The 15,110-nt window shown below is 41.3% G+C and overlaps 1 protein-coding gene across 1 annotated transcript; it reads right to left on the minus strand.

Annotated features, from left to right (window-relative positions):
* Positions 1-671: 671 nt before the first annotated feature.
* ak8 (adenylate kinase 8) lies at positions 672-14,841 on the minus strand. The gene is made up of 15 exons (XM_067522532.1): positions 14,743-14,841; positions 14,138-14,271; positions 13,755-13,839; positions 12,923-12,972; positions 12,355-12,465; positions 12,089-12,157; positions 8,124-8,205; positions 7,952-8,023; positions 7,368-7,568; positions 6,723-6,845; positions 6,397-6,486; positions 5,076-5,217; positions 3,037-3,117; positions 2,490-2,619; positions 672-1,948 (listed from the first exon to the last, which is right to left on the minus strand). The coding sequence occupies exons 2-15, from the start codon at positions 14,219-14,221 to the stop codon at positions 1,859-1,861; spliced, it is 1,410 nt and encodes a 469-aa protein (XP_067378633.1). The 5' UTR covers positions 14,222-14,271; positions 14,743-14,841; the 3' UTR covers positions 672-1,858.
* Between the last annotated feature and the right edge of the window lie 269 nt (positions 14,842-15,110).

A 15,110-nucleotide genomic window follows, 5' to 3' on the forward strand; every position in this document is an offset into this window, starting at 1 on the left:
AGTGGACTTAATAAATAAACGTCAGTGTGTATAAAATACATCCTGATCTATCCTCATCCAAAAGTATTGGGACAGCAAAGGCAATTCAACAGTTGTTGCCGTTTACAGATATATGGGTTTCAGATCAAAAGATGGATATGAAGTTCAGCTTTTCTCTGATGGTATTTCTACCTCAGTATTTTAAAGAAAAAACACAGCACATTTTGTATCAGATTACATTATTATTGGAGCAGTTTTTGTCCAATACTACCAATCTCACTTTAAGTAAGTAAAACTTATTAAAACTTGTTGTAGAGCCTGGATTCCTTCTCTACACTTCTCATCTGTCCATAAAACGCTGTTCCTTAACTTTTGTGGATTGTCTCTGGACTTCTTTGCCTTCCTGATTCTTCCATCTTGTGGTTCGGCCTCTGTATTTCTGCTTGTGAATACTGTGATCCCTTCTGCTCTGCTCTGTGGAGGTTGTTGTTCTTATGATTCTGTTAATGTTCTGTGGTTCTGCTCAGTTCACCATTGGTTTCCTTTCTGTTTCAGGACATTCACAGTTTGTTCTACTGGCTATGACCAATGTTTGTACAATGCCTGAGATTATTTTCCCTATTCTCTCAGATTCAAAACAGCTGGTTGTCTAGTTTTCATGTTTATTTATTCTGTTTTAACAATCTTAGAGAATCATAAAATCCAAGGCTAAAACCAGGACGAGTCATTTGGAGCAATTTATTGTTACCCAGGACACTTGTCAGTCACATGTTCCAATCCTTTTGTTTACCTACAATTTCCTCCTTTGATCTTAAACCTAATTGTCTTGTGTAGAGTAAAATCTAGTGAATTGTCCTCATCACAAAACTTTTGGAGGGATGATGGTGGATAAGTAGGAGGGTTTTAACACAGAAGAATGTGTGCGTTAAGGAAGATGATTTTTGACTGTGTTATCGCAGTAAGATGATATGTGTGTTTAGACATATTTAAGGAGATGAAGAGTAAAACAAAAAAACAACAACAGTGGTTCTCAATCCTTGTCCTCATGGACCCCTCCTCTCGTTGTCTAACTAACACAATATCAAACAGTGGTGACACCCACTGCACACAGTCTGCCTGCTTCCATGTTCGTAGCATCAACTGTCTCCGACCTTCAGTCACTGCCCACAATGCAGCCACTCTAATCCATGATTTAGTTACATCCTGTTTATTCTAATTCTCTTATTTGGTTTATTACAAAATCCCTCCATAAAGTCGTATTCTTTTAGCCCATCTTCAGATAAATTTAATGGATCCTGGTGAATCTCCACATTAAGATTTTACTCCTCATATCCAAAGCCCTCCATGGGGGGCCTGGTGGGTTAATGGTAGAGCCTTGGGTTGGGATACAGAAGGTCGCGGGTTCGAATCTCACCACACCGGGTGTGGCCCTGTCCAGCCACCAAGGGCAACCCTGGTGTCGGTCCTGAGCTGGGATAAAATGGGTGGGTTGCGGCCAGAAAGGCATCTGGTGTAAAAACTCACCTTTTCCGTCTTATCTATTCCACCTAAAATAAATAATCAAAAACATCTTCTGTTTTCAAACTGTTTATTTTATGGCTTTTGTTGTTGTTTCTATAATGTGACCTTTAGTGTTGTGAAAGGCACGTATTAATAACATTTATTATTATTATTATTATTATTGTTACTGCTGATTGCCAGGTGAGTTCAGTCACTGGGAGGCTGGAAGACACCATCTTAGTTGAAGCAGTGGGCTGTGCAGGGTTAGTTGGAAAACAAGCAGAGCAGGGGTCCTTGAGAACCAGGACTGAGAACCCCTGATTTAGAGGATATGTAGAGGAGTCTTTGCTTTCTCTCTGTCTCCACAGCGTGAGTCTTGTCATTCTGTAGATAACCTGCTCTCTATAGCCTCAAACACAGAATGAGGATCTTGATCAGCATTGACGTGAAAAGCATCTGGATACACAGACTGTAAAAACACAGGGGACATGGATGTTATCCAGGGACACAGTATATACATTATATAATATTTTTATATTGTAAACGTTTGTGAGTTTCTACTTTGAACCACAAGTATTAGAGGGTGTCCTGTCTGTCCTGACAGTGGACAAGTTAATAAACTGACAAACACGTGCTCTACGTTCGGGACATGTGACATGTAGCAGGTGACTGGATTAGAATCAGGGTTTAATAGAACTGTAACATTTTTATCCAAAGTGACTCACAAGTGAGTGACACACAAAAGTTTGTACTTCTCTCCTTGTTAGGACTTCCACAGACATAATGCATTCTCTTGTCCCTAACCCAAACCAGTTCTTACCTTCAAACCAGATCTTAGCTCTCAAACAGGCCTTCACACTTGTTAGGACTAGTTCTCATTTCACTAGGTACCAAATACAAATAGACACAAGCAACTTGCAGATCAGTGTCTCGCTCAAGGACACTTCAGCATGTGAAGCTGGGGGAGGTGTGGTTCCCCCCTGAGCCACATCAGCCCCATAACTGCGCACCTGGATGGCAGCAGATTGCATCCTGTACTGGTTCAGAGCATGTGTTACAGCATCTGTGCTGTCCTCTGGTCGGGTCTTCAGTCTGTTTTGGACCTGAGAGCTTGGAGCTGGTCGAGTCACAGCATGGAACCTGCAGAAAGACACCAGGCTGTTTAGTCAAAGGAAATAAAACTCACTGGCCACTTCATTAGGTACACCTGTACAATGTAATGCTAGAAATCCTCATTCTTTTTAAATAGGATGTCCAAACCATTAGAACCACCACTCTAGTAGCATTCCACAACTCCATATTGCCAAAATAATACCTTCCTGACAGTTTCAACTTAAAAACTGGGAAATTATAACATTGAAAAAGTAGAATTTGTGACTGAGATGCTGTAATAGACTGTACAGGTGAACCTGGTGAAGAAGCCACTGATTGTATAATGAAAAATATTTGTTGATCTATTTTTTTACAAAGAGAATGAAATGAAAAATATAAATGAACATTTAAAAACCAGAATGTTCTGTTTTTATGGAGTTTACTGGTTGAAATGGTAGAGCTGACCTCTCTCCACTGACTGGATCAGTAGCTCTTAGAGTGATTCTCTCCAGACAAACATCATCTGTCAGCTCCAGGAGAAAAACTCTTTCAGGAGGAAAAACAGAGCAAATCTGAGAAGGACATCAATTTACATGTTGATGCAATGAGCCTCTCCCCTCCCCCTGTATAACATTAACTTTCTGTCTCCTTTCTCCCATAGTTGTCTGTCTCCCTCTCTGTGTCCTTCTCTGTCTCCCTCTCCGTCCCTTTCTGCAGGTGTCCCCGGCTTTGGAGATGAGTGTTTTCCAGTGTGCAGCTACTGGTCCTACCAACCTGCCCGATGTCTTGTTGTTGCTTTTGTTGGTTTTTTCTTTTCTCTCTTCACTTTCCACTCACCTCAACCGGTCAAGGCAGATGGTCGTCCACCCTGAGCCTGGTTCTGCTGGAGGTTTCTTCCATTAAATAAAGATTTTCTTTCCACCATCGCCTAGTACTGCTTAACGGGCATTTGTTGGGTTTTCTCTATATATCTGAAAAGTCTTGACTTGACTTTATTATGATCGGGTGCTATATAAATATAACTAAAATAAAAAAAAAAACTGAAAATGTTGAACAGTTTCACACACTCAGCATCCTAAATATGTTCATATTTGCATTTAAAGCGGGAGCAGAGCATTAACTATTCATCAGCACCCCAAGCACTGCAGCACCACCCTCTACGTCTGTGGTGAGGGCTGGTAACATAACAGCCAAGCTGGAAGAATAAACTTTAATATGCTCAGACATCAGTGATGTCAGTGATGTGTCATCCTGTTCAACTGTATTCATAGTTATCGACAGGCTGCAGCAGCTGCAGAAAAACCACATGAAGAGACAGTTTGTCAAAATAACACAAAACCTCACATTCAGTGATGAGACCATACTGATGTAGCTTCACACTCTCCTCTCCACCTGCGTAATCTGAATCTGGATCAAACCTTTGTTAATGCAGAGGTTAACTACAGACTGACCACAACATGTCAGATGATCAGTGATCAGAGCACAAAACATCTCAAAAGGCATAAAGGACTTAGTATGTAGCGTGAGCACATTTTAAAGAAACTATCCAACACGTTCTTGTTCAGGGTACAAGAGTTTATGCTACAACATGCGCACTGACCAAAGACCAGTCATAGACCTCAACAAAGCAGCTGTGGTTCCACCATCACTACTTAGAGGACAATCAGACGTTCTTGTCCTGAGAGATCAGAGTCGAGATTAACTCAAACTGATGTCCACAGCCGCATTGATTGATCATGTTGACTGGGTCCTGAACCTGCTCAGTAAACCTGAAACATCTTTCTAAGAACTAAAACATCAGGTTCCTTGTGAGTGATCTGCTGGAGCAGTGTCCACTGTCCAGCTCTTACAGGAGGGGCTTTACACCCCAGTCCTCAGACTCTGTCTTAGGATGTCAAGTATTTTTACCAAGACTGACCAAAAATATCGAAAATCCACATCATCTCTTATCTCTCATGTCGACCAGAGCTTTCTAACGAGGCAACAATTCCCAAATTAATCTGCCTTTCAACATGGTGTGTCTTCAGAACACTCCAAACTGTCTTACTGTCTTCATCGTATGTGTTTTAGAGACGTACGTCTATAGATCTGACGTTATAAAAAACGTCTTTATTTTGAAGGTGTTCTCTTCACTTCTGTACAATAGAAATCTAATGACTGAACATCAAAGTCCATGCTCCTCATGAGCAATGCAGTCCAGTGGGAGAGCTCCTCAGACAGTCTCCAGACCAGACTGGGTCCAGCAGTCACCAGGGACTCAGTTGTAACCCTGACATAGATGTGGTCCCTCTTCAACAAAAATCAAAGCTTTTCCCGGCCTAGTCCGTCACCTGGGATCAGTTTAGCTCAAGGGTCTAAAGCAGGAGATACTGCTCCTGATAAGAAAGTTCACAGGGGAACAACCCTCTGGGCCCAGTCTGTTAAAGCTGAGTTGTCATTGAAACACAATCACACCTGGACTCATGGGTTCATGGCAAAGCTGTAGCAGTAATAGAGTCTCGTACCTGTTGGGCTGGTGCTGGGACTCTTGCAGGCTCTTGGCTTGCAGCAGGTCACAGGGGAAGCCGTGCAGGATCCAGCCTCTGCAAACACAGTCCATTTGGCTCAGACGTTGCTCCAGAACTTGCAGCACCAGGGTGTCTGGAACTGGACCGACAAGTTAACCAATAACCATTAATCAGCAGCTTCTGTTGAGTCACTTAAACTATGCAGTTACAAACCCGAAGGAAATAGTTGTGAGGGCCTGACAGCCTCTGCAGAGTGGACTGTAACTTTTACCGATTGTTTATTTGCACTTAAACATGAAGATTTGTTATGACATTCTGTTTGTGGAACCTGATTCCCAACACTTTAAAACTAAATTTACAGGCTGACTTGAGTCTGTTCGATCTCAGTTGTGTAAATACGAGAATGAGAAAGTTTAGCCTGAAATAGTTTTTAAAGGACATAGACAGGGCAGCATTGTGGTGGAATGGTTAGGTCCCCAGTTCAAATCCCCCCTCTGCTTGTGTGGGTTTCCCCCAGGTTCCTCCCACAGTCCAGAAACATGCATGTTAGGTTTATTGGTGACTCTAAATTGTCTGTAGGTGTGAATGTGAGTGTGAATGGTTGTCTGTCTGTATATGTGTCTCTGTGTTGGCCCTGAGACAGACTGGAGACCTGTCCAGGGTGGACACCACCTCTCGCCCATTGACAGCTAGGATAGGCTTCAGCCCCCCACGACCCTGAATGAGATAAGCAGTTACAGATAATGGATGGGCAGATGGAAATATGTAATGGTTTTGGATGCATTTTTGAATAAAAGAAGTTGAAGTTAATCTTTTGTCTTTTGAATTCATTATATCAGAGATGGACAGAATTTTAATACAAATATTTTGTAATATGAATATTGACTAGACAGCAACATTACAGTGGGACAAATGCTGATAAATTAGAGCATAATACAGATCTATGGACACTAGGAGTTTTAGAAAATTTCATATGAATCTTGAGAGACTTATTATTATTTTCACATTTTCCAAATGTGAAAATAATCCCTACATACTAATTTGTCATTTTTAGAGGGGCTGAAGGATTGCTGCTGATTATTCAACGTAGCTGCTGTGATCAGTTATCATTTTCATTTGTCACATGATTTGGTGGAAATATTTGCACAACAAAAAGACAGAGGAGAAATGTGTGTGTTTTCAGTGTATGAATGTAAAACTCCCAGGGCTGCTAGGACACAGACAGGAATCAAACAGTCATATTAAAATAATACGTCTGCTGCTCTGGATCTACACACATAATAAATGTGTGTAGGCGTGTGTGTGCATGTGTTGTTACCTGGTCGTCCTTCTTCTAGGTACAACTGAATCTTTTGTCCCAGAACAGAACCGTCGGCAGCTACAGATCTCAAGAGCTGACCACAACACACTGACAGACACAAACAGGAGAAGATGTTCTGTAAATGTACATGACCAGTGCCTTTGGCCTCTTCACTTTTTACACACAGGTTGTGAGCATACATGGTTTAAAAATGTAATTCTTTACATACACCTTGAGTGAGCTGCTATGGCATTGATGGAGCTCGTTTACTTCCACTATTTAATCTGAGTTAGTGTTTAAACACACTGAAGACAGTGACAGTGTTACAGAGCCCCTGTACCTACCATCCACCAGCTTGTATTTCTCTGATAGCAGTCTGGCCTGGTGGCTCTTCCCTGATCCTGATGGACCCAACAGGAGAATTCTGGGAGTTCTGGAACGACGACGGGTCTGGACATATGCCAGCACTGAGATGGACACACATTTTTTGTGACATTTTAAATACACAGAATTCATCGAAGTGAATAAACATCAGTGTAACACGTGTAAAGAAAAACATTTCCTGCCTCACACAGTCAGAAAAACCAAGCCAAAACAGTCCTACAGCAAATCCTCTTTCATGACAGTGATGATTTGTAGCACAATGTAATTTTCTTTTTGTTAAAATGGATTTTATGAAATTTGCCAAAAAAAACCCTATTGTTCAGTAGCCGGTATTGGTACTGATATTAAAATGTTGTAACCCTACCCAGCCCTATGTTTTACAGGAAATCCCCCACAACATATGATAGTGAAGTCTCAAAATTATATGAGACAATGTCACTGAATTCTCCAGATTTTACATTATTATTGAACGTTAACTAAATTTGATATATATAGATTGGTGAAACATCTGCATTTTGGAGGACATCTCCAAACTTGTGGCCCCTATGGAAAGCTGAGAAAACCAGTGTACATTACTAATTTAAACTGTTTCTGAGAGCCTGTACCTTGTTGATAGATGTCTTCATGTGGCTGGTCACTGTTGATGGTCTTCAGAATGTGCTGATAGGCTAAACCCAGACCTGTGGACTCACAGCGGAACTGTTTCAGATTAGCCAATAGCTGCTCCTCTGACAGGCCTCGTCCCTTCTCCAGACGCTCAGCAATGCAGTTATCACTTGGCCAGATGAAGGTCTGATGGTACACATCTGCAGACCAAAGATTTCATAAGTCATCACTGTAGTCCTCACTCAAGGCATTGTATAGCACTAAATGTTCTAAAGCTTCAGTCTCTGCTCTTTGTGGTATTGTTCTTCTATCTGTTTTCTGTCTTATTATTTTCTCCCCTTTCACCACTGTAAGTTGCCACTTACCTGTCAACCATGCACCTGATTTCACTCTGTCCAGTGAGCCTGGTCTTTCTTAGCCCTCTCAGCTGTTTGTAGTTTACTAATAACCAACACTATTGTATATACTGTCACTAGATTTTCTGCTGATCCTATACAACATTGTTCCAGTTAAACAGTGGGAGCTGCATTTTTTCTAATCTTCTATTGTCCAACATAGACAAATCAGAACCAGGGGGACTTGCCTCCAGTTAGGGGATCAATCAGTTTTCCCCGTCTCCTTTCCAACAACACATCATCAGGAGCCTCCAACATCACTGATAACATACACAAGCACATGACATGTCTGACTTCACAAATGCAGTATAAGCAACACCAAACATAACCTGGGAGTGGATCATATCGCTTTGCTCTCACCAACATGTTCAGGGAGGACTCCGGCCTGCTGTAGACTCAGAGCCTGCAGACGAGTTTGAGGGATTCCCTCCAGCACCCAGCCCTATACACAGAAAAGTCCGTAGATATTTCAGCTTTGAGCAGCTCTCCATGTTTTTCAATGCACACAGAACTCTACCAAGAACCTTTAAAGAGGGATCACCAACTCTGAACCAAATGTAGGCTGTGATCAGAAAAAAAGAGAAGAAGACCTGGTGTAGATCTCAGCATTTAGGGCCCGAACATGTTTGCTGTAAAGGATCACAGGTTAGGTCCTCAGTGGGTAAGTGCACACTGTCCACAGCACGAGCTTATACCTTGTTTGTGAATTATTTTTACCTTTATTTATTTAGGGTAGAGCGAGAGACATTATTTTACAACTCAAAGCACTGTAATGCAAACTTGTATGCTCTCGTCAAGATCAGCTCAAGACGTCTCTTTTTCCTACTGTACTGTATTTTTGTGTTAACTACTGGCTGTGTGAGCCTGACACTTCTGATCATTAAACTCCATCTTGTCTGTTATTCAGCTCATTATAACATCTGTGTCGGCTGACAGCGGGTGTATTCTGTCTGACAGTCACAGAAAATCTAAATAAAATCAGTCTGTTTAATGCAGCAGCCTGAAGAGAGCTGCACCACCTCAGTCCGTCTCCCAACTGAGTGTGACTCCCTCAGTGCTGCCTGCCAGGCCAAATAAAGACGACTGACAGCAGCACTGATACTCTCATACATATGACAGGTCTCTTGTTTGTGTGTTTTATATTGTGTTTAGCCTCAGTGGCTGTTGAGATTCCTCTGACATTAGGGTAGTAATATACTGTATATTGTAAATTTCTTACATACAGTTTTTTTCTGCATTTAAAATACCATTTAACCCCAGATAGAATACAATTTAATACATTTTTCCACATTCACACATGTCAAAGAATGACAGAAAACCAAGGCTTAAGATTTTGTACTAAGTGCATAAATATACTGACCAACCTGTATGTAACAATAATTCATAGTAATACGATAAACTGAGGCCCAAATTATGTGGAAGAAAAAATGAGCTCCAAACTACTGTTGTTCATAATAGTAATAATAATAATAATAATAATAATGTAAAGACAATTAAAAGTCGACTAAAAAACAAGGCAACCTAAAATTGACCACTGCAGAATCTCACCTTTACATTATAAATGTATAACCTGGCAGCCACAAACACAAATTCATAGGAGAGAGACTTTGAAACCCTAAAAGTGAACTGAATATAAAGGCATAGATATCCTATAAACAGGAGGGATACAGGACTTAGGTAAATATACATATATCATCATGTTCTTCACATGTTCACTAGAACAGTTTATGGCCTCACAACAGTCTGACTGCAAAAAAGTTTGTTTGTTAGACAGAAAGACAGACAGACAGGAGAGGGTGTGAGACAGGTGAGATAATTAATATGACAAGAGAAGGGGGGGGGGTCCTGATGGGAGGTGTCAATCATCCACCCCTCCCCCATTCACTCTGACACACAGAAGATAAAGAGACACACACAGCGAGTCCCTGGAGTGTGTGTGATGAGTTTAGCCTGCGGCCAAAAACAGCCATTATCAGATGAAAGGAGCTGCTAATCACACACACACTAAACACTGAAGCTAAATGCTAAACACTGAAGCTAAATGCTGAAGGCTGGAGGCTGAAAGAAGCAGCTGTTTGTAGAGTTTAGAGGAAGAGACGAAATCTGAACACTGATTTATTGCTGATCACTGAGAGACTGCTCCCTTCGCTACACACACACACACACACACACACACACACACACACACACACACACACACACACACACACACACACACACACACAAACAGAGAACCTGCACTCGCTAAATGAAGATGCATTACTAAAAAAAGAAAGAAGAGAAAGAGATTACATAAATTTTTTCTTGCTGAAACCAACTAAACTTTCCCACAGGTTAGACTGGTATAAATCTCTGGGCAGGCAGACTGTCAGGCTGCTCACCTCCACAATCGGACGTACTGTCGTCTTTAGCCCCGAACCATGTCGTAAGCATCGTAAAGGCCCTATGTAACTTTATCACAGACTTCCTTCCCAACCCTTTACACTCCCAAATGACCTCGACAACATCTTCAATGATTACCATAAATTATTAAACAAATTTAAAAACAACATAAGGGAAAATAAATCTTAAAGGGACCATAAGAAACACATGGAGAACCTGAAACCTTCTCAGTAACCACAGAAATAACTTAAAGGACATCTAGACCCTCCTCAGTAATGAAAAAGAAAAAACCTAAAAACCACTAAAAATGTGTAAAGAAGCTCTAGAGCCACCTAAAAGACATCAACAACCTGTTTAACCCTAAGGAGTCGACGCCCGCACCGGTGCGGGTTAGGGTTAGGATTAAGTTAGGGTTAACCCTAACCCTCAGACCACTAAGGGTTAAGGAACACTATACGACTCCAAGAAAGTCCCCAAAAGAACCTGCTGAACTGAAGGTCCACGCAATCTTCAATAGTAAAACCTCATAAAGAAGCTCTAAAATCTTAAAGGATCCACAAAACCACCTACATTAGCCTTAGATCCACCTAACGAAGCCGTACAGCCTCTCTGATGAACACTGAAACCGATTGTTTCCACGATGTACAGATGTGTTTTCCAGGTTTTACCTTTAGTTATTATGCATTTTATTGTCTAACAGACTGCACTCAGTGAGTGTGAATAAGTGTGAACACAGGGCAGACATTCAATCACTTGGATAAGTGCAGTTTGCATTGTTGTTGCTGTGTGAGTGTTTGTGACAGCAGCTTCTTCTGCTTTCATTTTCTTAAACTGATCAGAAAGCAGCTCCCAGTGTCCTGATGAACGCTGACAGGAAACAGGACGTGATGCTAATGAGGAGCAGCACTGAGGACGAGCCCGAGTGAAAATAACACGCGTGATGTGACAGCAGCTCCTCTGTTTGATCAGCTGGTCTCTGGGGAAAAGCGGCGACACGCTGCTCGGCCTGCTGGGAATCGTAGTACGACATAGCAGCGACCAGAGCGCTAATTATTATCATCACAGCAGCACATCAGAGAAGGACAGTGCCAGACAGGCTGGCAGACAGATGACTGGGTAATGATTCTTTTAAAGAGAAAACAGCCCCATCGAGTCTGAGTTACACACTTTTTAAAGCAGACACATTACACAGACAATTGGGGATTGTGTTCCAGTAGCACCACCCCATGGATCTTTGTGTCAGATCCACAGCGGTGGGGTGGTGCTACTTAGCAGCCTCAGATATGGTCTGCTAACCTTCCTTTTTTGCTGTCTTTGTTTTGTGCACCGTTGTGTATGTGCTGTTGAAAGTGTCCAGAAAAGCCTCTGCCTTCAACTCTGTGGATTCACAGCACTGCTCCTACTTTACACATCTGAGGTGTGTGGATGGGGAAAAGCAAACAAAAAGGTCATGGCTGCAGCAACAATTGCATTATGTCGAATAACATTAATGTTACACCAAGCAGCATCTTGGTTTGTGGCTTTGATACATTAAGCTCTGTGTCCTTTCATAGCGAACACTGGTCTGGTCTGACATGTCAGGGGTTCCCAAACTTTTTTTATGCCCACAGTGCCACACAGTGGCCAGGGCAGCTTTTTATGACATGCTTTAAAAACTAATAGACAATAGGTAAACGGTAACTGGTCTACACTCATACAGAGCTTTTCTACCTCAGGTTCAGACAAAGGTAAACAGTCACAGTTATGTGACACCTAATTAGAAAGTTGGGCACGGCAAATATGTTTTTAATGTCATATATGTTATTTGAAATTACATTTAATAATAAAAATATTAATTACATTAGATTTTTTTATTTATTGGAGAGTTGTTCCCCATATTTCTCCGTGTCTGAGGCCCCCAAGGCGTTTGCAGCCAACACTGTGGGTTCTAAGAACAGACTCACCCTATTGAAGCAGTCAATCTCATTCAGCCTCTTCTTTACCAGTCTGACCAGCAGGTCTACGGGAAACTCCTAAACACACACACACACACTTTTCACTAATCCAGAAACACTGGTGTCAATCACCTGTTCCAATAAACATCATATAGCTTGTATTTAATCAGATAACCTTAATGAATGCAGCAGAGACACAGAACACACAGCGTAAGGAACTAACACCCATCTCTGATGAACATTCATAGTGTGTGTGTGTGTGTGTGTGTGTTTACCTGCCCTGTGAGTGTGTACTGTCGTGCCTGCATGCCCAGCTCTGACTGGTCGTGCAGTAAGCTGTCTCTGCTAACATTAACAACTCTCAGCTCAGCACTCAGCTTTTTGGCCTGAGAACAAGCATTGGAGAAAAACTGATGAAACAAACTGTGTTCAGTTCCTGTTCATTGTCTGAGCACTTTACATTGAGTAATAAACTCAGAATTCAGACATGACTCTTACACATCTGTACCATGTGGGATCACAACTCAGACACCCACCCAACCTTAAAATTAAAATAGGAAAAGACTGCGAAGCTGTGGATTGCGGAAATTAATAATACCATATGGCCATAGCAATTACAAACATGACAGGCTCTTACTGATTGTAAGACTGTTCCTATATTTGACTGTCTATGTGTAAATCTGTATTTATTATACTGTTGATCATGTTACAACAGAAGTTATTTTATTTTCAATCTTGTGCTGTTCATTTCCTCTCACTTCGTTTTTCAAATTTGTTGTTCCTAACAGCGTTACATGGAAAAACTGTAAAAATATCTTTAAGTGAATGTCTTTTAGAACTTACCACAGTGTGTTTCCCAACAGAAGGAGGACCAAGCAGCATGACTCTGGGAACTGACAAAGAGTGATTTCGTGGTCAGTATTGAAAAAATGGGTCAGGATAAAATTAGAACCATGGATGATGTTTGACACAGAACATGAATGAAATGTATTAACTGTAACATGTTTCAGGAGCAGCAGCAGTATTCAGGCTGCTCTTTGAGCTGTGGAGGCACAGCTCCATCTAGTGGTCAAACCGAAACGGACTTTTAGCATTTGAAGGGACATTTCATGCTGTTCCATATCTATTTGGACAGTGATGCAGTTCTTATCACAACTTCTCCACTGGAATAGAAGGAAGGGAAATCAGCTGCAGTAAAAGTCCTGAAAGAGCAGCAGCATGGAAGAAACCAGCATCTGTCTCCAGACTTCAGGCAAGAGTTATAGTGTTAAAATTAGCAATTTAATTTATTATGATACTGGTATTTTTGAGCCCCTAAAAGTGGGAGTGTATGTATAAAAATGGTTCTTATTCCCACACAGTTATGTTTAAACAAACCTGAAGCTGGCAGTTGGCATTTAAAACACATCTCAGTGGTTTGATAATCAGATCCAATGTGGAACCACAGAGCCGCAATGGTAAAAACTGTGTCACACTTTAAATATTATTGGATCAATTTCTATATTTGATTTTCCATTTTTCTTTGTCATCTGGGTGAAAGTGAACAGATTTAAAAATGGATTTGGACTTATCAAGTTGGTTCCGATTTGGTAAAATGCTACTGAACCAGATCCCTACCTGAAACAAATTGTGTGTAAAACCTTTAAAACCAGATTCATGGGGTGGGTTCCCTTACTGTCCATGCTGCTCCTCTGCAGCAAACTGATCAGGTAGGAGATAGGATCGTCAGGTTGAGCAATAATCAAATGGGTCACCATGCTCTGAAACACACACAGCTTCAATGTCATACATTGTATGTTGTACACTGTGACTTGTATAGAGAATATCAAGTTATGTCAAACATTATTATTTGTTAGGGGATGAGGGCGCCATCTTGCTGGTCATGCACTCAGTCTTGCCTGCAATGGTGGATACAAGGGGGCACCTGCATGTAAGTCATTTAAAAGCTTTAGATTTGGGCCAAAGGTCAGCACTAAGGTGTGGGGGTCCTTACAACAGGGTATGAAATTAACTCCACTTCCTGTCTAAACAGGTCCAAGCTGCAGATTTCTCCTTTACCTGCACCAGGTGGAAGATGTTGTGATTGTCGGCATAACACGGTATTTGAGGAGGAATCCTCAGAGGTTTCACTGTTTCATCCATCAGGAGAAGGAGGAGGGAGATAAAGTCTCACACACACAGGAGATTTTAATCTGAGGACCAAGAACACATGGTAGAAAAACACCGGATGTTGACTTCAATTTCTCCAATGAAAGAAACCTGAAAATCAACACTGGATTGAACTTAAAAAAAAAACCTACATTACATGAGATGCTCTCTGTTGTCATAGTTGAATTTTAAAAAGCAAAATAAAAAACACAACAGAAACACAGACAAATAACATTACACATAATACATTTTTAGGGTTCTTGTACTTTTATATGAGTATTTCCATTTTAGTTAGTTTCCTGCACTAACTAATGAAACTACTGAACGCTGCTAACATTAGCTAACGTTAGCAAACATTAGCCTCAGCTAGCAGCTACTTCACTCTCGTTGATTTTCTGTTGGTTTTGTCCGAGAGGAAACACAAATGAACGCAAACGTTTCGGACCAATATTTTACAGAAACACGTGTCAAGCAAACCTCCGAAACTGTTTTAAATGAGACTGAAACCTGCTCACCGGCGGGGCAATACGCGGTTGCTAGGAAGCCTGGCCTTGTTGTTAGGGAAGGACATCATCAGCACGAGCGTGGGGCGGAACCTTGAACGTCGCCTAGCAACGAGAAAGTCTGGGTCGTAAAATACACAAAGCCAAATTTAGGCAAATTCATTGATTTAGAAATGTGGATGCTTATTTATCACCGGTAGGTTCTGGGGCAGCTCGGGTCACTTTGGTGAAGCTGTAATTAAAACCCTGGAACAGACTTTTATACATGAGTCACGATGAAAATAATAAAAAATAAAACATAGTTGTTTGTCTTTTACCATCACGTCCTTAGATTAACACGGATCTAACGGGGAATCTGGGGCGTCCAATCAGCGACAGAT

The sequence above is a fragment of the Channa argus genome, chromosome 11 (assembly GCF_033026475.1).
Source record: "Channa argus isolate prfri chromosome 11, Channa argus male v1.0, whole genome shotgun sequence".
NCBI classification, from domain to species: domain Eukaryota; kingdom Metazoa; phylum Chordata; class Actinopteri; order Anabantiformes; family Channidae; genus Channa; species Channa argus.